The sequence below is a fragment of the Micromys minutus genome, assembly GCF_963924665.1.
Source record: "Micromys minutus genome assembly, chromosome: 6".
NCBI lineage: Eukaryota > Metazoa > Chordata > Mammalia > Rodentia > Muridae > Micromys > Micromys minutus.
Window position 1 is genome coordinate 69972874 of NC_137975.1, and position 25323 is coordinate 69998196.

Genomic DNA, 25323 nt, shown 5'->3' on the forward strand with positions numbered 1-25323 from the left:
TGGGTCTAATTTATCTTTTCTGGATGGGCAGTTTGTATCTTTGCTGGTTGTAAGCTTACTGTGCAGAGGGTTTGAGGACTGAGAATTCAACATGTAAACCTGTTGGGTAAGTTAATGGTTGTAAAGTCATGTTTGTACCGAGCGGTGGGAGAAAGGAACATGCTGAGTGATTGTATTCCCCCCCGACCCGGGGGACAGAAACAACAGGGGTGGTGAAGTGAACTGCGCCCGAGTTCTTAGAGGTGACCTGGAGCCACCAAGTTAGAGATCTCTGCAGTGCTGTAGTGCCTGTGGGACCCAGCACTAGTGCGGGATATAAAGGGTTTTTGTTGTTGTTGTTGTTTTTACTATTTACTATTTACAAACCCCAAACTTGAGTCTTGGCCAGGGTTAACCCCAAACTCAAGATAAGACTCAGCACCCATGGCATTGTGCTAAGTAAGATGGGACAAGAATTTGGGGGAAAGATCAGACTTAGGAAAATCAGTTCACAAAATAAAATTCTAGTTTATTCTCCCTTTGGGACACAACTAAAAATGTACAAAGGCAGAATTTTGTTTTTATGCCTCAAACGCAATGGCAAAAACACTACCATTACAAGTTGCTGTGAGTCACATAATAATTCTTTTTTTCCTTTGACAATATTTTGGAATAATAGTTATTACTTGATGAAAGCCCCAATGCAGCTTCTGACCAATTAGAAACTTCTAAAATGTACAACTTTGAAGAATGATACTTGTTAAATAAATACCAGAAACGCAGATGAAAGAGATAATGTCAGAGTGGGCTGCTGAGTCGGGGCTGTTTAAGGAGGATTCATTTTTGCACACTAATATCTTTTGTAATGTCAAACTATGCTAGTCTTATTTCATGCAGTGTTCTCCGTAATGTCTCCAGCACCCCACACACACCTGCCGTAGAGAAGGCACTCAGTGTGTATTTACTGAGCTGACTAATTTACACTTAATGTTGAATACATAAACTATGAAGTACAAAGTAGAAATAGAGCTATATAATGGATCAAACAAATGCTGTAGAATCATGTTTTCATTTCAATCACAGTGTAATGTTACATATTTATACAACACACACACACACGCACACACACACACACAGGGAGAGAGAGAGAGAGAGAGAGAGAGAGAGAGAGAGAGAGAGAGAGAGAGAGAGAGAGAGACTTGCTTTGCTTTGATGTGAGCCTGAAGTATAGAAGAAGAAAACTAGTCTCAGAATATCACCAGCAAAGAAGAGAAATATCAGAAGCAAAGACACGGAGAGGTGATGAAAATTCCTAGGAAAAGTAATTTCAAAGATTCAATATAGAAACAATCCCAGGATATCGTGGTTGTATTTTCATCAATTGTTTTATTTTGAGAAGAAAATCTGGCTCTTCTAACTTCTGTAAATGTGTACCCACCAAAATCCAAAACAAAAACTAACAGACAAATAGCCCAGAATGCTTCTCTGTATGAAGATGTGACTCTCAGAGAGCAAAAGAGCAATTGGGATTTATTTTAGTAGAGAACAATCGTGATAATGACTCCTCTGGCATCTCTTTAACACTGTCTCTGGCAAGGATGGCATGGGATGGCAAATGTGACAGCAGTATCATATCAGAGCATAAGATGCTCACAAACCCTTGCTAATCATTGCCAATAGCCTTGTAGTTAAATTCATACCGAAAATGTCATCACCTACTATACGCATATTAGATATGTAAAATCGATGTTTAAAACTATAAATGATTTGACAAACGTACTTCTTTCAGCTGATAAACACGGGCATGCTATTCTCTCTGTGTGTCATTTGAAGCATTCTATAAAGAGTAAGCTAATTGGGAATATTAAGGAGTTAAAAGCATTAAATTATTTTTATATTCACTTGTCATATGCTCAAACAGTATATTAAGACGATTGCGGCTTTCGGTTATCTACTTTAAAATTTTTAGTTGCCTTGCCCTCCTCCCATCCCTGAGGCTGTAAAAAGTGTCTGACCAAGTAACTGCCATAGCTTTCGAGCACCTAACATGGACGTGCAATTTTAATGCCTTCTAATCATACAAATCAATATGAGAGTTTTGTACTTGTGATGACTGTCCTGGAATTATCCCCCCATTTTGGCTGAATCCAAGTGAGTGGAGGCTATTTGATAAAAAAAAAAAAAAAATCCTAAGAGTGTGAAATAAGAGTCCTTGCTTCTTCCACCAGACTCCTCTTGACAGAAAGATGACAGAAGCGTTCCGTCCCTCGGAGGGCAGATGCAAACTGACAAGAGATGAGCCTTCAGATGTTGAATATAATCTTGAATTGTGCTTGAAGTGTCTTATTATCTTGTCTTTTGATGTCTGAAGGGGCGCCTCATTGTTAGAAAAGGAAAGGGCTCGCACAGCTTTGCCATCTTTAAAAATTGTTTGGCCTTTAACAACTGCTTTTCCAACTAATGTCCATTTCTCCTGACAATAAATATGGCAGGCCGACAGCAAGTGACAAACAATTTACTTTACATGCCCCACTTTTATGGGCTCTGAGAGCTCATGTGGAAGTGTACGTCTAAAAGCCCATAGAAATTAGCAGTGTTACAAATGTTAAGGGGCCTGGGAGCTACGGGCATCCGCTGATGTAAAGTTATTCATCTTGGCTCTTCCCTGCTGTTTCTGGTGTGATATCTCGCTGGTGCCAGATTCACAATTCTGGTTCTTTATTTATCATTGACTAAAAATAGCCAAGGGAAAATGAAAGAGCAGCAATCAATTCTGACAGATTCCAAGAAGAAAATTCACGCACACACACACACACACACACACACACACACAGGGGCGGGGGGCAATGTGCTTCAGAGCATTGCACACAGAGAATGATGTTTTTAAGCAGAACACTGAGGTCGACAATGGGGTTCCTGCACTTTACTTCTCATCTCAGAGCCTTCACTTTCTCATTTCCTCAGTCACTCTGGCCACTTCGGACCCTTCATATCTACCAATTGCTCTGTGGTTTGTTTTTACCTTAAAAGTTTAATGATACTCCTGGTCGATGGGATTCCTCAGCAGCTAAATCACAGACATCATAGTTCCCTGTCACACGGCCCGATTTCGTGAAAGCTTTTCAGGATCTTTCCTCAGACCGCCCCCGCTCAAAGAATCCATAAGAATTCTCAAAAGTACTATAAACCGCTACAGGGTTTGGGTTATTCTGTCATTAAAAAGCCATATTGATACTGCTGATCACAAGACTTGTGGCTCTGTCTCTAGGCTGACACACCCATCTGGAGGCTCTCAGCAAGCACCCGGCTACCGCTTCCTTTTTCATTCCATTTTTATATTTAATGAAAAGAAATTTACTTATGTCAGTTGAAGACAATAAGCCCTTCAAGACATGAGACTTAACTTTTAAAGAAATTTCTAATTCCAGGCAGCTTATTAGGAAATTACTACGAATGCAAAATATAGTGAGAGAACCAAAGATTTCAAACTAAAGCATAGATCAGTGTACCTTGATTTTTTAGAAAATTCCTTAAGTTAATTTAAAATTCAAATCTGCCTTAATCTCAAGACTATGACCATAATGAGCCACCCAACATGCAAGCACACATGTGTCTTCCCTCTCAGAGTCTGCGAGAGCCCCACCACAAGATTGAGATGACCCTGGCCCATTCACTGATTACCCTGCACTTTATTTTGCTAGCATCTCATGGTTTGATTGAGATGTTAGTTTTGCACAATGTGTCCTGTGTGCTACTTTCTTTGCAAACTGTTTCCTTTTTCTGTACATTTGTGTCTTCTGAAATTTTGGTAAATGAAGTGAGTATGTTGGGGGAAAGGCCAGGTCTTACGACATGAAGCTCATACCTCTACTCCTGTCCTAGACATTCATAATTAGATACAGGGGTGTGTGTTCTCTTATTTGATTTTAATTCTCTTCTACCCTTGGTTGATTTTGGCAATAAGTGACTCTGCAGTAATACTTTCATGCTTTTTAAACAGCTTCAAATGTTTGCATTTTTAAATCAAATTAATCCTTTGCCATTTCTTCCCCTCTGACAGGGTTGATTCTTGTCTTCAATGCATTTCTCAAAACCATTAATTTGCAAAAGTAAATTGTGTTATGCCAATACCAAGAGGGGAAAAAATATCACGTGTGGCCACCAAAAGCTACAAACAAAGATGTGTATCACCACACTGTCTCAGTGGCAAATGTCTAAAATGGCGATTGTTTCTCGCACATCACAGGGCCACACACCTTAGTACATGCCTGTGTAAATCCTGGCTCAGGCTCTCCGAATTCTTGTGAAACTGTGTAACAAACATTTTACTTATGACTGAACAAATGGCCTTTTGCCGATTAAAATAATAAGTACTTAATGTTGTGATGGATGTATATCCATAAATTGATACATGTCTAAGTTTCCATAATTTAAACATAAGCATTTTCCTGAGCTTGGATGGATTTTTTTAAAAGCACATATATTTTTTCCCAAGGCAAACTGTGTAGTACTCTCAATTTCCTTTACTGAATTGAAATTAAATCTACTAATTTAAAGTTTATGGCACAATTTCTAAGAAATCCTGATGTTCTCTCGGATACCTGACTGCCAGGATCAAGAGGACAGTAGATTACAGTCAAAATGTCCAAAGGTAGTAATTTGTTGCCCTTTATTAGCAAATTTAAGTTTGATCCATTTTACATAAGACTACTGTTTTAGTATACAGCAGAATACTCGGGCATGAATGATTTGAACTAAATGCTTTCTATTATAAACTAGCCTTTATCATACAAAATACATTGCTACAAATTGGGTAGACACTGTGAGTGGTGTGTGGATATATAAGGAAATCAAAAGGAATGTTCACTGTTAAATTTTCAACAGACACAATGTCTTTCTGATTTCTTCACTGCAACAAACTTTTATGACAATTAGGTCATTCTCCTGCCCCATTAATTGCATGAACTTAAAAGTAGAAAATAAAAGATATGGGAAGTAGGCTAATAGAGAAAAATATTCCATAGGCAAATATTTTTAGATGAGTATAAGAAAATGCTAATGCCAAAAGACATGTCAGGACAGACTTATTAAGTTGACAAAAGCTTCAGTATATCATTGGCTCATAGGTCTCCTGAAAAATACCTTCGTTGTCTACCTCATTCTCAGGACAAACCAAGTTCTACTGGCATTTTATCTGTGTTGTTATATTAAAATGGCTTTACCCATCTTAATAAATATAACTTTTATGACAGAGTTTTACCTCTCATGGTGTTCAGCACAAAGAACTTTGAAAGTGTTTAATTTGTGTGCAATGACATTTCTTAGTTTCTGGTATTGTAATTGGGTCACTTTTTTCCCTCTTTAACTAGTTCTGATGGGAGTACAGTTCTCTGATAAAAGTATGTAAACTGTAGCAGTTGTAGGTGGTAGAAATGTCACAGATACTCATGTAATATACTAGAAAAAAAAGAAATAAGTAGTGACTTTAGAGAGACCCTGTACCATAAGCTACAGGGCTAGACTTTTATCACTGAATACTTAGAACACAAAGCTAATTTCCATTTCTCTGAGGACAAACTTTCTTTAATGAAGAAAGACTTAATGTTATATTTTTTCAACCTCTGCGACCACTAGAAAAAGCTTAGTCTATCCGATACCTTTGAGAGTGTCTAGAAACAAGGCCACTCAGTTTCATAGTTTTATGAACCTCAACTCTGGCAATCAGATGACTGGAGTTTATGCTCAATGACTAAAATCTGGCCCAAATGTCATTAACTAGCTATCTATCACCTCATGCCAATGAACTGCCAAGACCTAAATCTTCTCTTAGGACTGATTTTCTTAAGTACCCATTACTTGAAGGCATTTTAAAAAGTAAGTCCAGCACTGATCAGTTTAGAACTTTAGTTGAGTTGGATAGAGCGTGATCCTCCGTAGGTGTCCAACTGCGGAATGCCACAGAAAATTCAAACAAGGCTTATTTAGATTTCTGAGAGAAACACCAAGTAAAATCTCCAAGTATAAACATTTTACAAGCAAGAAGTAGTATAAACAGCTGAAAAACTAACCAAACAAACAAAAAAAAAAAAAAAAAAAAAAAAACACTAACAAAATACAGAATCCAGGCAAACAAATAGAGGAAAATTTCAGAGCCACGGTGGAAATGAAAGAGAAGTGAATCCAGGGACATTCACTGACAAGAGTGACTGTGAGGCTTCCATCGCTACCTCTGCCTTTGGACATTTTAAAACATTTATGAACCTGACAGCAGGAAATGTTATACAGATCGCCCCCTGACAGGGCACCAGTTGGGTCTCAACACTCCGCTGTCTTCCTCTTTAGCATTAGACAGCCAAGAAGTGAATTAAGTTGGCCAGGTACAGATTTGGGCAAGTGTGTCTTCTCCTGTGATTGTCTCACCTTCCCAAGAAAGGTCCAAGTAACCAGGGGCAGCTCAGGAGCAGAGCTGAACTCCCCCCACTTGCTTCTTCCAGCTACTTTCTTTTAAATGCGTGATGTCTGATGTATTATTAATCCCCAAACATAGACCAACAAGGTCGCCAAAGAGATTCCAGCTCTCTCGAAAATGATCTGTTTACTGTGTGGTAGCACACAAGCTTTGCCTGAAACAGCCTGCTTAAAGCTCAGCTCTCAAGTGGAAGAATATTTTATCTGGTCAACTTTTGAAAATAATAACATTCATCCTATAACTGAACTAGGTAATTAAGAGCTATGAGCATTGGAAGGGACTTCTGTTACTTATGACACAGAAAAGCTGGAGTCACTACAAACACTATGATGCCAGGTAACCTTTAAGGGACAAACACCATGACATTCTAAAGGCTAAGATGAAATCATTTAAAGGAATGAATGAGTGCAGATAAATCTGATGGTTATCTTATTTCTGACTGTCTATAAAACCTTTTAACAATAATGACAAAGTATGTAAACCATGATGATCACAATAAAAGGGAAGAGAAAAAGGCACACTTGGGCTAGTTGACGCATCCCCTCTCAGCATCTTTAACCTCTGCGATGCTGAACTTCTCCTCTGGAGCACTGGTCTGACCGGAGCACCCCAGGCGTCGTGAGTGGCAGGAAAGGAAAGCACCACGGAGTCCCCACTGATTCTTCAGTCACACACTGCACTGTGCTCCAGCGCGGTGCCACTTAGCAATGAGCAAGGCTCACTGAAGCCATCCGCTGAGAAGTTTGAACACAGGCATCTTTTTTTTAAAACTAGATTTAGTTTTATTTAAAAAAATATATATATACATGTATTTCAAAGGGTACTGTACAGAAACACACACACACACACACACACACACACACACACACATATATATATATGAACACTACTTAAACTGGACTTGTTTGCAATGTCCTAACCATATTCTGGTAGCAAACTCCACTAAACTGAAGTTGTCTAACTACACACAGACTCTCAATGTCTTTTTAAATGATTATATCAGTGAATTATATTTTCTCAAATGGAAGAAAATAGAAGAGATATATTTAAGTGTACATTGCCCCACTATGCAAAGCGCAGCAGGGCACGGGCCTGCTTGACTCTTCAACCATAAACTGCTTTTGGCAAAGGTCTTACCCTGAATCCCGCTCACTCATACCAACACAGACTTCTGTGGATTTCTGTTTAGGTTCTTTTTTTTTTTTTTTGCATAGAATATGTTGTTCAAATTGTTTAGTTGATTTACAAATATGAAGCTTTAAAGTTTCTTAACAGAATACACCTTCTTTAGTGAAAAAAAGAATATGAATTTTCAATTGCTATAGCATAACTTTAAAAAAATGTAGACGCATGTTCCATATTTCAAATGAATATATTTCTCTAGAGAATTTTACTCATCATCTTCCAGCCAACTCCCTCTGGGGCTTAAGCCCTACATGCTGATTACCGGCTCCGGCATATTTTACCAGAGCATCACAAGTACCCAAGGTATTGAAACCTTGAGAAAGACATTTAAATGAAGTAATGAAGACAGCGACCTCGGAACGAAGCCCTCCACTTACAAGCACAGGCAAGAAGCAGCCTTGCTGAAGAGCAGCCCCCACAAAGCCTGCAGTGACCTCCTTGCTGACCTGCAGAGACCACTGTCTCAAGGGGTGACAGACAATTTAGTCCTTTATCCTTTTGTCATTGAAAATGACTCCATGGCCATAAATTCTAATCAAGTCAAACTGGACAGCAATTTGAAAACGGAAATTTTTCTAATGCTTGCTTTCGGGCAACACTCAGAAGAAGGAAAAGGAAAACGAGCGAGTGTATTTCCTAATGTGGAAAAAAAAATCATTGACTCAGCTTCCAACCCTCTCCTAATAGTTCACAGACAAATGCTATTGAAAAGGTTCACTCTTGACAGTATCATCATGATTTTTGATAAGCCCGGGGAAAAACAAAACAAAACAAAACAGCTAACATGTTATTGAAGAAAAACAGCCGTATTTTTAAAAATTTCACATACATACAACATTCATAAAGGACATGCTTCTCTTTCGGTTCAACATTCTGAGCTGTGTGTCTACCTCACAGTTGTGTGGTACAACAGGGAAATAAGCCAGGCATCCCAGCACAGCTACCAAGGGTAGCTGGAACTTAAACAGGAGCAATCATGGGGTTTCCCTTGAAACAATGCGAATTGTCCCAGGGGAAGCACTGTTCGTAAATCATCTTTTTTCAAATCTCAAATACATACAGAGGAAATATTTAGGGCCCGTTTTATGAGGTCTCACTTCTTCAGTTGAGAATACAGATATTTTTTTCCCAGGGATATATATTACTTTTATCTTTTCGGCAGCCTTTTCCTGACCAGGCGGTGGATGCTGCCATTTGAATTTTAGCATCCTGCTTGCTGAATGTGGGACACTAAACGCTTGATGGGCAGGCTCCGCATTGACATGAGCAATATAAATGTCACCGGAGAAACACGGCAGCCCTTTCCCTTGGAGATTGTCTGCCAAAAGCCAGTTTGGGGTACAGTTTCCAGTGTGTACATCACTGGTGCCATGTTTGGTGACTATCCCTGTGTGGCATCAGTTATTGGCTCCTGTGGCTAGAGCACTGTGTGACCCAGCGCCGGTTTCTCTAATAATTCTTTCACGTGCAAGCCTCTGTACTCCATCTATCCAGTTTCCTGCGGCTCAGAACATAGCAGGATATGCTCATAAGCTGAAAACGGAGGTACTTTTCTATGGAGTTTGTAAGGATAAATAATGCAAACTTAATGATATCGCAAAGAACTGCCTCACCGCATGCAACTCAGTGAAATGTGGATTTATCTCTCTTAAGTGTACTTTAGTTTCCGTGGCTGTTCAGGTTAAGCAAAATGCTGCCTCTGATGTAATTACTTCATAAAACACAAGGGCCCTTTTCTGAACTTTCTACTTAGGCTGGCATATGGCTGCTTGTTCCTCCTTCTGACATTCTGAGCGGCTCAGAGCACTGTACCATTCTGCACAGTATGTTTCCCTTTGGATGCTGTGAAGTACAGAGGTGCAATTTAAGGAGAGGCATAAAACGTCCAATAGTTCCTGGAATTTCCTTTGTTTATCCATAGAGGGCATCAGTATTAGCCTTTCTCCTGCAGTTTTGGGCCGAAGATGCCATACTGTGAGAAAGGCAGGCCTGTCCTCTGGGCTGCTAATTTGAACGAGACCCAGATGGGTGAACAAGCTTTCGAGAAAACCATTTACACTGAAATTTCAGGTGCAATAGGAAAAAGTGAGCTCCTCCTGTCTCCTGTTGTTGAATAGCATCTCTCCATGACAATAAGTAAAGCAAAATGCACACATTTGCCCTGATCTGTCCCTTGCATAGGAGAAGCACAGGCTTTAACAACACGAAGGAAAATAGAGGCACTGTGGTTTGAGAAAGAAAAGGCAGAGGACCCTCGCTTAGGGAAAAGCTGGACTGCCCAGGAACAGCACAATTCTCTGTTACCAAATAAAGAACACATTCGGAACTGTATCTAAAAGACAAATAACACGACATTGCAGACATCCACATGCTAAGGAAGACAGCACACTCCAGCACCACCCATTTTATCTTTAAAGCTCCTAAAAAGACCGGGTGACGAGTATGTGAGTAAGATTTAGATGGTTGTGTGAACTAAAAATTTCAGTTCTTAAGTTTTAGTCAAAATCTTAGCCCCATTCAATAGTGAGAGTACAGTTGTCCCCATAGCTAGGACATCCATGCAAGACCACTGAGTGCTCACTGCTCTGTGTACTTTGTACAATTTCTGTCTCTCGTCTTCATATTTTTTTCCTCAAGTTTTCAAGACTGTTAAATCAACTTGTTTCTTTTCTCCCTAGTTGAGAACTGGGAACGATTCACATCTTGTTTATAAAGTAATCTAGAGGAGAAAGACAAGCCAGGAAAGCATCTCGAGGCAGACTGTGGGCATTTTACTACATTCTACCACACACTCTGAAGTTGAGAATCTCCAAAATGTAGGTAGGAGCCTTCCCAAGTCCTCTGTGAGTTTCCAGTTTAACTCTGACCCCTTGGTCTCTGGGATCCCAGAAAGAGTCCACTTAAACTATGTTTTCAGGGAACTTTAAATAAAATTTCATTGGTCCCCCCTGGTCTTTCCAAGCTTTCTTCACTGTGCATGCAGACAGAAAAAGTGAGGTAAAGAATGTGATACAGTTCTCAACACTGAAACATTTAAATAAATACAAGAAATCTGTCATCCCTTCATCTCTTCAACTGACAGAAAACAAGTTATGGCTACAAACCAAAGTTGGCAAAATGTACTTATTTTTTAAAAAATGCACGAAGTGTTTGGAACACATACTTCGATATGTGTTACTTTGCTGAGGTGCAGATCGATCGCTGCTTTGTTAAAGCTGAAGCCTCACACAGTATGGTCAGCATCAGGGGGCAGCTGCATGTGGACTTCCGCCTGCCTGTAGCTGATAATATTACCTGACTTCTCTCATTAGCCTCTTAAAACAAAATGTGTGTTTTCAGGTGTGACTTTGCACACAGCTAAAGTCTTAGATTACAGCTACAAACTTCTGCTGAGCGAACTGTTAAAACCTCAGAGCCCAGGTGTGCAGAATTTGGTTTCAGACTCCACACCTTTGAAACTAAGGATTTCTTAAAACTAGAATCGGTTGGATTCTTATTGGGGGGGGGGGGATCAGTATTTTTCCAAAAGAAAACATCCAAAACAAAGTTTCTAAGGGTGTATTTGTAAGTGGAAGGATGTTCTCTGAAACAGGCTGAAAGCTGCTCATCTCTCAAGAAAGTGTCTGTTCTCTATATATAAAAAATAAATCTATTTTAAAAGTAAGTCAGCATTCTTCCCCGACTATTTTATGTATGGATGCTGTTTGACTCCAAACTTTAGTGTTTTTTTTTTTTTTTAAATCTGAGAGCAAACTGTTTTCTGATTGTTTATACTAGGTTAGTTGTATAGATGTATAGACAGACTGGAAAATAATTGGAAGCAACTATGTCCGAGACTGCTGTCCCAAAAACCTAATGTCACTCAGAAGCATAAAGTACTGTGCGGCGGACATCTCACAGCATCCAGCACCCAGCGCGTCCCTCGGCAGCCAGCTCCCCTTTCTGATTAGAGATCACAGTAGTTGGAGTTGGCTTAGAGACTGTCACGTTTGAATGACAGATGTCTCGGCTGAAGTGGCCCTCTGTTTGTTCTCGTTTATGAAACGGGCTCCTAAAAGGTCCTGGGCTGTCACCGAGGTTAGCACGAGGTTAAAATATGTTAAAGAGAGGGCTAGGGGAGAAGGTAAGAGATGCTATGTTCCTTCAGCCCTTTAAAAAGAAGGAATACTCACTCAGATGGCAATGACAAAAATGTGTTTCTCTGAGCAATGCCTGTAGCCACCTTTGTTTACCTGGCACAGAGCGGTTTGTATTGACATTTTCCCGTTCTCCTCTCTCATCTTTTGACTACAGATAATAACTCTTTACTCTCCTTCTCCTTAACAAAAGGCTGCAAAGCAACCCGAAACCGAGTCGATATTTATTCAATAAATGTTAACCAGTTCACGCAATGGAACTGATTTCCTGATGATTATTACCATTTGTTGTTTCTTTTCATTCTTCTGTTTTGTTCCAACAATTTCCAACCTGGGCATGGCAGCGCTACTTGACAAGTCAAAATGGGCAGTAAGTAAGTTCCTTGTTGGTTTAAAAAAAGAAAAAGTTTGGAGGGCATCCTCCCAGCCAGCTGAACAGGCTCCGTGCCTTAGCCCCTCTAAGATGAGAAGCTCCTCTTTAGCACTTACAAGAAAAAAAAAAAAAAAAAAAAGAACGAAAAACAGGAGGAAAGGGGGGCTGGGGTGGTAGTGGCTGGATTGCTCTTCCGGACAACATGGTAGGGCTGAAATGAAATACCTAGACAGACTTACCGAAGAGCTTGCTGGGAGTGTCCTCGCTGTCATTTGATTCCGCGGGCGCAAGCAGGGGCTCATTCAGCTCGCTGTCTGAAGTAGCAGCCTTGTCCTCACCTCTCAACTCCGCATTCATTTCACTCCGCACTGACAGCGAGGGCTTACTGACTTGTCCAGCTATCATTGGATCCTAGGATGGGGGAAAAGAGCGAAGGGGAGGAAAAAGTGGCAGCTTTAGAGAGCGTGTCCTCTCTCCCTCTCCCTCTCCCTCTCTCTTGCACACACAGTCTCCCTCTCTCCTCTCTCTTATCTCTGCCTGCTCCTGCTGTTATTGCTGGCTGCAGTCAAGTGAAGAGCTATTAGAGATTCGATGAGTTCTCCATTACTCCCTCCCTATTAAAGCTCAACTAGCATGTGAGAGATTCAGGAAGCTTCCGAGGGAAAAGAAGGGGAAAAAAAAAAACTTCTTTGCAAGCAAGCTAACCAGCACAGCTTTAATTGTAGGATGTGCTTTTGTAAGGATGTTTTTACATCTTGTTCTGTCTTTAATGAAGTAAGGGGGTGGGGGAGAAGGTGCTGGCATACTCCAGCCACGCACCTCTTTAGAAGGGGCACCCTATGGAGGGAAAGGGACTATTTTAAGAAACCTTCTCCCTGGGGGAGAAGCAATTAAACCCTATCCCAAGAGTAGAGAAAAGAGACAGGGAAAGAGAGAGCTCACTACAAGGTTGCAGTGGAATAGATATTTCTTATGTAAATTCTGTGAACACACTTAGAAGTTGGCTACAGGGGTCCCAGACTAGGGACAGAGGTTGACCCCAAATCAAATGCACATTCTAAAGCAAACAAAACACAACAAATATATGAAAATTGCTTTACATTTTTTAAAGAAAGTGGGAAAAATACTTACAAACAGTGCTCAATAATTCAGTTACCTAGAGAGCATCATACACCCAGAGCATTAAAGAAAAAGGAGTCTAGAATCACATCCAGGAAAGCAAAAAATAGGAAAAAACTTTTCTTCTCCAAAATTTAGCACGCCTTTGTCTTCAGCTCATTTAGAAGGGCATGTTGGGATGAGAAATCTAGCCTTCAGTCCACTGGCAAACCAAGATTGCTTTGGCAATGGTATCAGATGCAGAGGCAAAGCAAAGCAAAAACTGCCTTTTTCCCCTTCGAGTTCTGACTGCTATTTATTGTCAAGTTTATGCCTAAATGGTTCCTGAGCAGAAAACAGGTGACAAGCAGGAGCAGGTGGAGCGGTGTGCTCCTTGCCCATCATCGCCCTGCTTGTGGTATGCCTGGGCTGGGTTTTTTTTTTTTTTTCCTTTTTAATGTATTCATGCCTGAAAAGTGAATTTGATATGACACATGATAATCTATGAAAATGTTAATCAATACAAATAGTTTAAGCTGTCATCAAATGCACTTCTTTAGTCAATACTCATAGCACTGAAAACAATGTCACTGTCACCAGGGCTTAATTTGCACAGCACTTAAATATTGGACTCTGTGCATCGATGCACTCTTCTTCAAATACTGTAGGTAAACACATTTTCTCCCCATTTAAGGCTGAAGCACTCAGCACGCATTTAGCTGAGCCGAACCCTCCCTTTTGAATACCTTGATAGGTCCACTGGAGGGCAAAATTAATACTTAATTGAATCTCGCAGTCATCAAAATAATCAATACTTTTTTATTATTTATTCTTTACAGTCTGTTGACTGTTTCAAACCTCTGAGGGAATGGTGGAAAGGATTCATGGCTTTGAAACACTGTCATTTAACAAGGTAATTTTCAGTGGGGCATTAGGGGTTGTGAAACATATAATAAAACAAAAATGGTGGCTTATAATAGGAAGAAAGAAAAGAATTATATTTCTGCCATCTAACAAAACAGGATAAATAAAAAAAAAAAAAAAAAAAGCAAGTGCAGAGAGCGAGGCAGGAGGGGGATGAGGGAGAGAGAAAGGCTGGCTTTTGAAGGGTTTTATCATATCAAGAGCAGAGCTGAGCTTTCATAATGCTGACATTTCTCATCCTGACAATCCTAAACAAGTGGAAAGGATGCGACTGTAGATATCATCTTTCATCACATTCCCCAGCCTAAGAACCAACATGACAGCTCCTCGGCCTTTTACACTGTTAATTACTAAATAAAATACTACTCTCTGTCAACATCAGATTACTGTAGATAGCAACCACAAACACTTCTCCATTGTTCCCCCCCTCTGAAACCGTGATACCTACCTTGAACTCTGTAGAAAATAGATTAGGCTTGTCTCAGTATATTGTAAATATTTGAAATAGAATCAATGTAATCAATGTGGTCGACCTATGGTATTGTCAATCTGAATTTACGGGTGATGGATTAGTGTCCCGGGCACTGGGTACCTGTATGTTGCCTGGATTTTAGAGCACTTGGCATTGGGTGGTGGAGAGGGATGGACGAAACACAAAAGAAATGGGCAATTCTCAAATGCTTCCAGAATTTCCCCCTGTATATTTGGTGCTGCTGCTGCTGCTGTTCTGATTTAGTGAGTAATCTGTACACAGTGAGGAAAGGAACAACACTGGTAATCTCATGGTATTTATAGTGTGCTCATCACAGAATATAAGAACCCAGGTTTAAATTCTAGATTTTTTTTTTTTACTTCCTAAAAGGCTGAATACTGAAGAATGAGACATGGGATTCATCTCTTAGAAACATTCCATCTCTCTGGCTACATTGCTTATTTGAACATCTTTCAAGGGCTGTTGATGGTGAACTTCTGTTAGGAACACAATCCTGTAAACCACACAGGATTATTCACGTGTCAGTGACTATCTGGGAGGACATGAAAAGGAATATTCTCCTGCATTAATTGTGAAGGGTCCGAAATTGAATCTGGAATCTCACAGAAGAGCCGAGATGAAGCTGCTAAGTTGACTTGTACTTAAATATGGCAAATGTGTGCCAGGTATGTCCTGTCAGTATACATTCACTGGACAATAGCTTTCTTAAACTACCTTTATGTACTTCATACATGGTTAAACTGCCAACCAGTACCTATCAGTGATGTAAGCTTTGGAAATATCTTGTTATTAAAGTGCTCATTTAGGCTTTCATTTTACAGTTCCCATGTCATAGCTATGTGTGTGTGTGTGTGTGTGTGTGTGTGTGTGTGTGTGTATACATTTGTGTATATATATATATATATATATATATATATACACACATATATATATACACACATATACATATGCATATACTTATACACATATACATACACATACACATACACATACACATACATATATGGTATGGTTAAATAGCAAATCCCTAGTGAGTCAGAGGACAGACATCTTTGAATCACAGCTGCAGTCACTGGGTGGTCCATTTGGAAATGTGCTACAAGCAATAATCACTGAGTACAGACCAACTGGTGATGGGGGAAGTGGTTCTTTCAGGTAACATTGGGCTTGGAAGTTACTCTCTCTGCAAAATGCTATGGTAGTCTATGAAAACTCTTTTTTTTTTTTTTTTTGCAAAGAACAGACAAGATGTTCCAATATATACCCACATAGTATCTTGAAGAAATGGAAGAGAGCCATAACTTCAATATTTCTAACAATTTCCATAGCAGCAAACAGGAAAAGAAATGGCTGAAGTGATAAATTAAATACCAAGTAATGAAAATTCCATGCTTAAACACTTGATGTCATTAATTACATCAGTAGAAGAAATGAAGGTCTCTGTGCCACTTGGCTATCAACACTGGTAGGAGAAAGTGGTCGCATAGTCAAGTGTCAATGGGATAGGAACAGTGCCTATTCCACTACCAGGCACATACAAGGGTAATTGGAGACCAAAGGAGACAGGACAGTGAAAAGAGAGGTAAGAAAGCAAGAAACAGGAAATAAGAAATAATAAAATTAAAAAATGGAATTATTCCATTGGCATAATTTGAAGAAAATTTTTACCACATTCTGTAGTGAACAGAAGGACTGTGCCCCAACATCCAAACAGCATGATGTTAACTTAGATCTCCTTCAGGTATGCCTAAAGAAAATGAAACCTTTATCTAGTGTCATTGTCAGACAAGCTCTTCGGATGTATCTTCTGTTATACAAACAAAGTAACCATACTTTATGAATGAAGAACTCAAGTTCAACAAGGCTGAAAGTCTTGAACCTACAACATATGACTGAGTGTTAAGGCCAGGGTTCTGGCTTTTGTGGTTGTTCCTCTTCATACTGCCCAGGAACCACTGAAAGGAACTCCTGGTTACCCCAAGGCTTGAATTAGGAACCAAAAAGTCAGCATGGCCACAGCTGCCGCTATGCCTAGACAACCTACTCCAGGGTGGGCTGTGTGTGTTATCATCCTCCCTACAGAACAGAAGACAAAATATGCCACTGGCTGGCTCTGCTTGGGAAAATGCAGTCCAGAAGACAGGACAATGAAGCATGCTCAGCACTCTGATTCATTCATTGACCCATGTACATAGCAAGCCATGCAAACGCTACCAGCCTTCATGATCTCAACTTAGAACTTAAAGGGCTGGGATGAGACAGTGTTTCCCATGAATCATGTCACAAAGCACTTGTCTCAAAGATATTCCACAATAAAGGTTCACTTGTGTCAGTCCATCCAGCATACATCCTTGTTCACCTTAGTATATACACTGATAGTGTGCAATATCATCAGACTAATTTTGCTATCTTTTAATATAATTTTCACAAGAGAGTTCCCAGTGCGATTCTACCCAACATTTTATTGAACAAGTAGTTTCAGGACACTGTATTACTTATGGAGTATCTAACATGGGCTTTTGCCAAGTTGCTAGAAAATAATGCCAGATAATGAAAGATAGAATAATTCAGCTCAAAGACTTTCAGTAAGTTGGTACAATTTTTGGAAGCATAATCACTCTCATTTTCTAGTCAGAGAAAGTAGAGAGAGTGGGATTATGGATTCAGCAAAGGACCCGTGTCCAGGGGCAGCCACTCAATGGGAACAGCCACGCCCCTCTTACAGAACTTGAGCTAGGTCCAGCATATTTTTGTGAACAAACTAAGTATGAAACTGACAGTTGAAGGTGCTTTTAGAAACAATATAAATAACTCAGGCAATCCCCCAAAAATCCATGGAATTTTTCGTTGGTTGTATGATAAAATTACCCAAACCAAAATTGAATATAAATACTGCCTATTTTATAAAGAAAATATATGTTGTGTTTTTCCCACTCTAGAAATACATGTTTTTATCTAGAAAAAATTAGAAGCAAATTATCGTATTCAATTTGATATGTAAACACAAGATCATATTTACAGTTTAATTTTTTTCACAGAAAAAAGGAAAATAACAAAATAAATAATTAAGAAGAAGCCAGCTTTATAGATTTATCAATTTATAATGGGTTTAGAGAGTGATGTTTTCAATAGTGACGTCTGTTATTTTAGACACTGAGAAACACATTTTCTCTTTCTTTCATCAGTAACCTTGCTAAGTAGTTCAGTTCTCAGTATATCTAACATATTGAAGAATATGTTCACCCCAAGTTTTAACAATAATCAGAAATCTGTACCACAATGAACTTCACAATGAACTTCACAACAACTCCACATGTGCCCTTGAAGGCAGTTCCTCAGTAATTTACACAGAAGATGTTGACCTGAATCTGGAATTCCTTTCTCAAATCAACAATCTTAACTCCCATTATTTACTTCTATTCCACTATAGTTAGAATAGTGAAACTTACATACTTCTATCTTCAAATACATGAATATTGTGTGAAACATAGTATGGCACTCAAAATACAAAAAAAAAAATGTTTCACTCATATGGTGCATTCGTCTCCCTAAAATGAATATATCCAAAGTATAGAGTGTATTGTAGAGGTAGACCTTTTTCTATAATACTTCTATTATATATACATATATAAAATATATATTATAAAATATTTTTCTATAATATTTCTATTATATATATTATATATAATACTTCTGTGCCACATACAGTCATTCACTTTGGTTAATTATCTCTCTGTGCCTTCAGTTTGGAGTAGGAGTCACTGTCACTGAAGGAGAAGATTCTACTGTTTACTGTAGTGGATCTACTCCTTACTTCTGAGGCCCTTGTTTCCCAAATACCAGCAATGTTAGCTGCTACTTCTCGCAAGAAGAAGAAGAAGAAGAAGAAGAAGAAGAAGAAGAAGAAGAAGAAGAAGAAGAAGAAGAAGAAGAAGAAGAAGAAGAAGAAGAAGAAGAAGAAGAAGAAGAAGAAGAAGAAGAAGAATCCTGATAAAATCTGGTGCCTCTGTTAGGAAGATGCCTAACATCCCATGACTTGGGATGACACTTTACCACTTCTTCTATCTCCTCACGACTTTATCTAGGCACTATTTGCTTAAGATCAATGTGGAATCATATGGAAGGGGCGAGGGGAAAGGCCATAAAATATTTGATTGCAGGGCTGAAGAGATTGCTCAGTCATGAAGAACACTATCTGCTCTGTCAGATGTCCTCGGTTCAATTCCCAGCAACTCCACAGTGCCTCAAGATCATCTATAATGTGATCTGGTTCCCTCTTCTGGCATCCAGGTATACACACAGATAGAGCACTCATATATCAAATAAGTAAACCCTTTCTTTTCTTTTTTCTTTCTTTCTTCTTTTAAAATTGATTGCTTTTGTGCTGGGGATGACAACTCTCTTCCTAGGGGTTAAGTTTAACGTATGAGCAGCTTCAGCATCTCTTTCCTCTGGTAGAACATCAGGTACATAAGTCATTGCCCTCTCTTGCTAGAGTCTCTGTCCTTCTCCAGGTCTACTGTGTCACTTACTCCTAAGCATGCTTATATTCTAGAGGTAACTCAATGCAAGAGCACAACACACAACATGGTTAAACCTGATCACAATCAGAAACAAAACCGCACCCTCTGGAGTGTTCAAGTTGAGCTAGCAATACCATGATCAGACAAATTGGAGTCTGTAAGCTCTAGGCTTCTACAACACCTATACAGAACTGCAGTTGGAACATCTATCTAGTGCACCACCTTGAGCTTCTTCAGCATCTTGGCCTATTGGAAGTTAGTATGACTGCATAGACAATCCGTACGGACCACGCTTCGTGTCTACTTATGTGGGAAGAGAGAGAGACACTGATATTGACAACCTAATAGCACCATCAATTCGATTTCTGCCACCTCGTGTGAAAGCATCGATACCAGTTCAATCTGGCTCATCTGGATTGGGTCTCTTAGTAATGGGGTTATGCACAATACCGATGCTACACACAACTACCCTATATTCATATAATCTTCATAATCTCGTGGCTTCATTTGGGCATTGGGACTTAATCAGAAAAGAGCTCTAAGGGAATTGAATTTGCATTCAGTAATTTGAGTGGACAGCTGCTAAGGAATTCTGAAAAGAGATTATTCAGTCTGTTCTAACTAAAATTTATTTTTACTGTCTTAAAATTTCTAGATGCATCTTGTGTATTTTTGCGGTTGTGCATTCATGTGTGTTCGACATCCAAAAATTTTGCAAAGTTGAATGACATAGTCATCTTTCAGAATGGAAAAATCTGATCTTGAATCAGGGATTTTTCAAGCCAAGGACTGAGGTATCTTAAGATTTTTATAGATTACCTCAGAGTCAGGACAGCTGAAGCACCTACTTCATTTTAAAACTAAACTGGTCCCTCTGTTTTGTACAAAGTCCTCATAATACTCATAAATAGCTTTTCCTGGGTTTCTGTTTCATACGAAGTCTTCAGAATACTCAAAGATAGCTTTTATTGAGCCTACTCACATTGCATCTCTAAGATATTTTATTTTTAATCAGTGTGTGTGTGTGTGTGTGTGTGTGTGTGTGTGTGTCAGAGAGAAAGGGGGGAAGGAAGAGGGAGAGAGAGAGGAAGCTAGAAGTGGGTGTTAGATCTTGAAAAGCTGGAGTTAGAAGTAATGATGAGTTACCTAACCAGAGTGCAAGGAACCCACCTCAGTCTCCGAGTTACTGAGCCATCTCCCAGGCCTCCCGTGCTGTGTCTCAGATGTGACAAAGTCATAATAGATTTTCTATTGGTTAATCCTTAGCAAGCAGGATCCTCAATACTGAGCAATGTGTCTGGTACAAGCTAGACTCCCAGTCACAATGTATTTTGATTGATTCGCTAATAGTGAAGGAAGCAAGGGGAGGAAAATCAGGAGTGACATGAGAGAAGAGCTACCGTTAAACTGGGCAGCAGAGAAACTCTACAAAGGAAAGGCTGCAGAGCTCAGCATGGCCCCAAGAAACAAAGGGCTTCTGCCTCTGGGTCAGGCTCAGGTCTTTGTCCCCCTGGGTCTTCTCTAGAAGAATTTACCCACGACTGGAAGTTCACTGCACAATATAATGTCCTCCCGGCCTCTTACTCACTCAAAAGTTGTTTCTAAAAACACACACTGGTATCTGAAGGTTGGTTTTATTATGAATTTTCCAATTCTGCCATTTAAATAAGTGTCATAAATATGAGTGCCTCAAACCCCATCCTTCCTTCAAAATGACCGAGTTAAAAACTCTTCTTTACAAAATATCTGATTTCTCCTATTTGTGATTTCCATAAATAAATAGAAAAATCTATCCTGCCCCCTGCTGACCAGTTAATAATCCGAAAACTGAAGTTTTGAAATCTTTCCTGTGTCCATAGTGCTGTCAGAGTCCATTCCAAATTTCCGGGTAATGTGCCAGGTCCTGCTCTACCTCTGTTTTTGGATGTCCTGATGTGCACTGTGTAAAGCACAGAATGTGCTATTCGCATTCTGGGGTTGTAAAATCGTGGAGATGCTTGGCTGGCACGTGATAATAAAGTATCCAGGTCCATGGGGTCAAAGTTGAGCACAGACACTTCCTGGTCTACAGTGAGTTCTCTCTGCAGTTCACTTTCCTTTGGGATCTCGTGGTGCCCCACTTTCCAGTCCCATGGTGCCACGGGTAAGTGTCTGGACACTGGAACCAGCAGCCTGTGTTCAGGCATGAAGTCACCTGCTCTCTGCGGGGCTTGGAGCAAGGACTTACATCCCTGAGCCTCCAATTCCCTGGGAAGGAAATGGGGGTAATAATAGCATATGCCACATGGGATGCGTTTACAGATTAAATAAATAATTCAAATAGCGCTTAGACTAGGCTGACTGCCCGGTAATAAAAGAGATTTCTCTATTGCCTGCTCAGTGCTCTTTGTTTACTACCCTCTGACAAGGTGTGAGAGTTTGGGAACCTTAGGAAAAAGAGCTCCTTAGCCTTCATTATGTTTTCAAAGAGACTCTGATCCATTCCCTACACATACACAAAAATAAACTGGTCAGAAAACACCGCTAAGAAGCCAGCTTCCCTTTGGATCTTCCTCCTCCAAACATCAGGAGAGTGTGGGGCACACATCAAGCCCCCACTAAATAGGCATTGATTTTATTTGAAAAACAAAAACAAGAATCAATATCTATTTTTAAAAAAAAGAAAAGAAAGGTCAAAAACCTGTTAGTTTTTTTTTTTTTTTTTAACTAAATTACTCTTAAGTCCTTTGAGAAGGAATTTACTCCATAAATTCTAAAGGTTTATTATTTTAAGGAATAAGTAACTGTCAGAGGGCTATAAATTTTGTAGAATTTTATCTCCAGATTAGGACAGTATCTGGCTTTTAACTTTATTTTATAAGTTTGATGTCTCCACATTCGCGTCCTACTTTGTTCAAAAGGCCATTTGTTGTCTAATTGATTTCACTAATGTTCCCCAAACCCCAGCCTCACACAGCCTGCTGGGACCATTCACTGGCTTCTCCTGGCTGCTTCTCTATTTTACCTTCAGCCTGCACATGGCAGGGTCCAGCCCTAGCGTTTCTTTGCCCTCCCTCTCCTGGTAATCCACTCTCCTTTAATATTCCAAGGGGTGACCCTTGACTGTTCTTTGAATGCTGCCCCAATTCAAAAGGCTTCTGAGCTTTTAAGAGAAGCAGAGATAACATAATTCCAGGGAGGTGGGGGAGGGGGAGGAGGGAGAATAGTTGGAAAGATTATCTAAATCTCTTCTCTGGGCTCCCATGCGCTGGGTGGTTTGTGTTTTACAGGTTTTCCTCCCACCTTGCTGGCTGTCTTTATTAACCACTGTTAAAATTACTTTGCGGATTTCTTCCCAACTCAAACTACACACAGACTTATCTAAGTATTTCTTTTAACCTCTAACCTTTGAAGGGGGCGGGGTGCTTAAAAAATGCAGGGTCTGCTTAAGACAAAAACGGTGAACTTCAACAGACCCATACTGACAGTTCACTTTGTGCAAGGTGTTCTGAGGACTGCTGGGGAAAGAAACGTTCAAGAAAGATATGAGACCACCACTAATTTAACTTGCTGATAAAACGCCAGGAAAGGAAAGAAGAGAGATACTCAGCACTTCTGATGGGCCTCAGCATGCTTTCTGTCCCTGTTAACAGTTGGTGGTTGCTCTGTTAGGTGCTAATGTGACACACTCTACCTCAGTGGCTGACCTGTAATTCGTGCACTGGCACACACTGCCCTACTATGAAGAAACGTTTAGGCATCAGCAAGGTTGTTAAGGAACATGTTGCTCCACCCAGAAAACCTTAGGCTTCTCTAGACTTAAGTCTTGGTTTTACGGAGATCATCATCAACTGGTGATACAAGATTTCCCACTTGGAGAAGCATACTGTAGCCAGGTTCCTATCCAGCAGTCAAAAGCTGTCCTGATGATGTGGCAGATGGAGGATCCCAGTGACTATGTTGTATCTGGAATTCAAAACTCATCGACTGAATACTCTCAAGTACTGCCGTGTCACAGACTAGCTAAAGTACTGACGAATGGAACACAGACACAACATAGTCTATTAAGATGTCACCCTCAGAAAAGCATTAAACATTAGATGTCTTTATAAGGTCTTTATAAACAGTCTGTGTCATCGTTGGGTTTAGAAGCCTCCATTTGTGTGATTCCTGCCCATTGACTCCCAATTTGCTTGGATGACATCTCAGTGACTGAACAAAGAGAAGTTTAATTCACAGAAGGCTAAATTTGTCCCAGAGCTGAGCATTTCAGTGGGGTCTGTGACAATGACACACCTGTGCTCTACATTAGTTTCTGTGTACACTGCTGTACCAGTGCCTCAAAGGCAAATCTGTACTTGAAGTCTGGCCTAGTGTATATCCCTGCTTCATTCTGCTCTACCTAGCTTCCAAACTGGGCTCTTCCCACCCCAACACACACATGCACTGCGCCTAAAACATTTTCTGTTTGCTGTATGGAACAAATTTGAAGTGGAATATCATTTCTTCTACTTTCTCACACTTCAACTACAAGGGTCTACACCCTAGCTTCCCCTGGGCCCACTAACACATTTCCCTTCTGGGAGGTGCAAAGCTGACTAGAAGGCTTGCTCTTGACTTTTGTACCTGTGGCTAACATTTCCTCAGTATGTCAAGCAAAACTAATCACACCTGTGCAATACCTTTCAACAAATCAAAAAAAAAAAAAAAAAAAAAAAAAAAGCTTTGATTAAAAATAAGCCATAAAATAAACTCAAATTAGCTTCAGACAAACTAGGGGATAAATTTCCTAGTTTTGTTTTTTAATTGAAAAGTATCTAGCCAATTACAATGGGTTTTAAAACATTGATCATGTCTCCAAAATTTCAATGGAAGATAGTTTAATCTGTTGTTGTAAGGAGATTGATTATGGAATTTATTTTCCTTGTTTAACTTTGATGCTGGTAGTGTTTTATGCTAATTTTTACAAATACTGCATACCGCTCACTTCTGAATACAACAGAAATTTATCACTAAGCAAGACATATAGTTCAAAGCTCCTTTCTGCTAACAGTATAGTGATGAGGACCAATGAAAGCCAAGTAAATAAAGAAATATCAGTTATGGGTGGTAATGATATCAGTGAACAAAAGAAAAGCTGTGCAGGGCAAGGTCCGGGAACAAATCCGATGATTTTGAGTCTTTGTATAAAATGTCCGTCTTTGTATCTAACCTACACACATGCTGATGTGTTCTTAAATAAGCTCTGGATTTTTTATAAATATCTGGTACAGTGTAAACACTATGCAAATAGTTATATTATTTAATGAATGAAGACATCAGAAAATGTATACATTTGTTTCAAATATATCTAATTTTTTACATTTATTTATTAATTGTGTGTTGTATGTGTGTGTAGAAGCATGCTCACATATAAATGCCAAAGAACATTTATAGGAGTTGGTTCTTTCCACATTCTTCCACCTGATGTGGGAACCAGAGGTTATGCAGTTTGAGATTAAGTTTCTCATCAAGTTCAGCAGCATCTTTAAGCCATGAGCTGTCTTGCTAAGGCCTTTAGACACATTCAAACATTGTTGTTTTGTTTTTACCTACATTTGGTTGTATAGACTATCACAAGCCATGGCTATGGATGTCCAAATGTATCTAGTGACTAGAATTGTCTCACAGGAAGGGGCCCTTGAACACACACTACAGAGACAGAGAGAACGGTCATGTAGACAGCATAGAAAGAAAATGTGTGTCTTAGGAAAGTTTGGGTACTCTCTAAGGACCAAAAGTTGGCAGTGCCCAATGGTAAGCTGACATGGGGGTTCTGGGCCAAGGGGAGGACTTAGGATGTAACCAAACCTGACATGGAGTCCCTCTTTCTTCCCAGTGACTGATATGTGAATCATGTCAAGATCAAGCTTCCCTTTCCCAAGGCTGTTTTGGAGAAAGGTAAAACCACAGTGGAAACTGCATGGTGATTAAGCACTAGATGAAGCTGTAATTAAAAACACAAACCCATAATAAGTATTATGGAGCCGTGAAAAACCCCATAAAAACTCCAATTTAAGCCACATTTATAAATGTTTTACCCCTATATCCACCAAATTAATTTAATTTCTCCTACAAAATCAATCAAACGAGCCATTTCTACATTTATCTACTTTTCTGGAACC

General features: G+C 39.6%; 1 protein-coding gene across 1 annotated transcript in view; it reads right to left on the reverse strand.

Moving 5' to 3' along the window:
* The window catches only part of POU6F2 (POU class 6 homeobox 2), a gene marked incomplete at both ends in the record, with an annotated part of 485745 nt that overhangs the window by 356012 nt on the left and 104410 nt on the right, over positions 1 to 25323 (reverse strand). The window contains one exon of the mRNA XM_080918430.1: positions 12382 to 12553. Within this exon, the coding sequence (XP_080774556.1) occupies positions 12382 to 12553 (172 nt within the window). The remainder of the gene's footprint in view (positions 1 to 12381; positions 12554 to 25323) is intronic.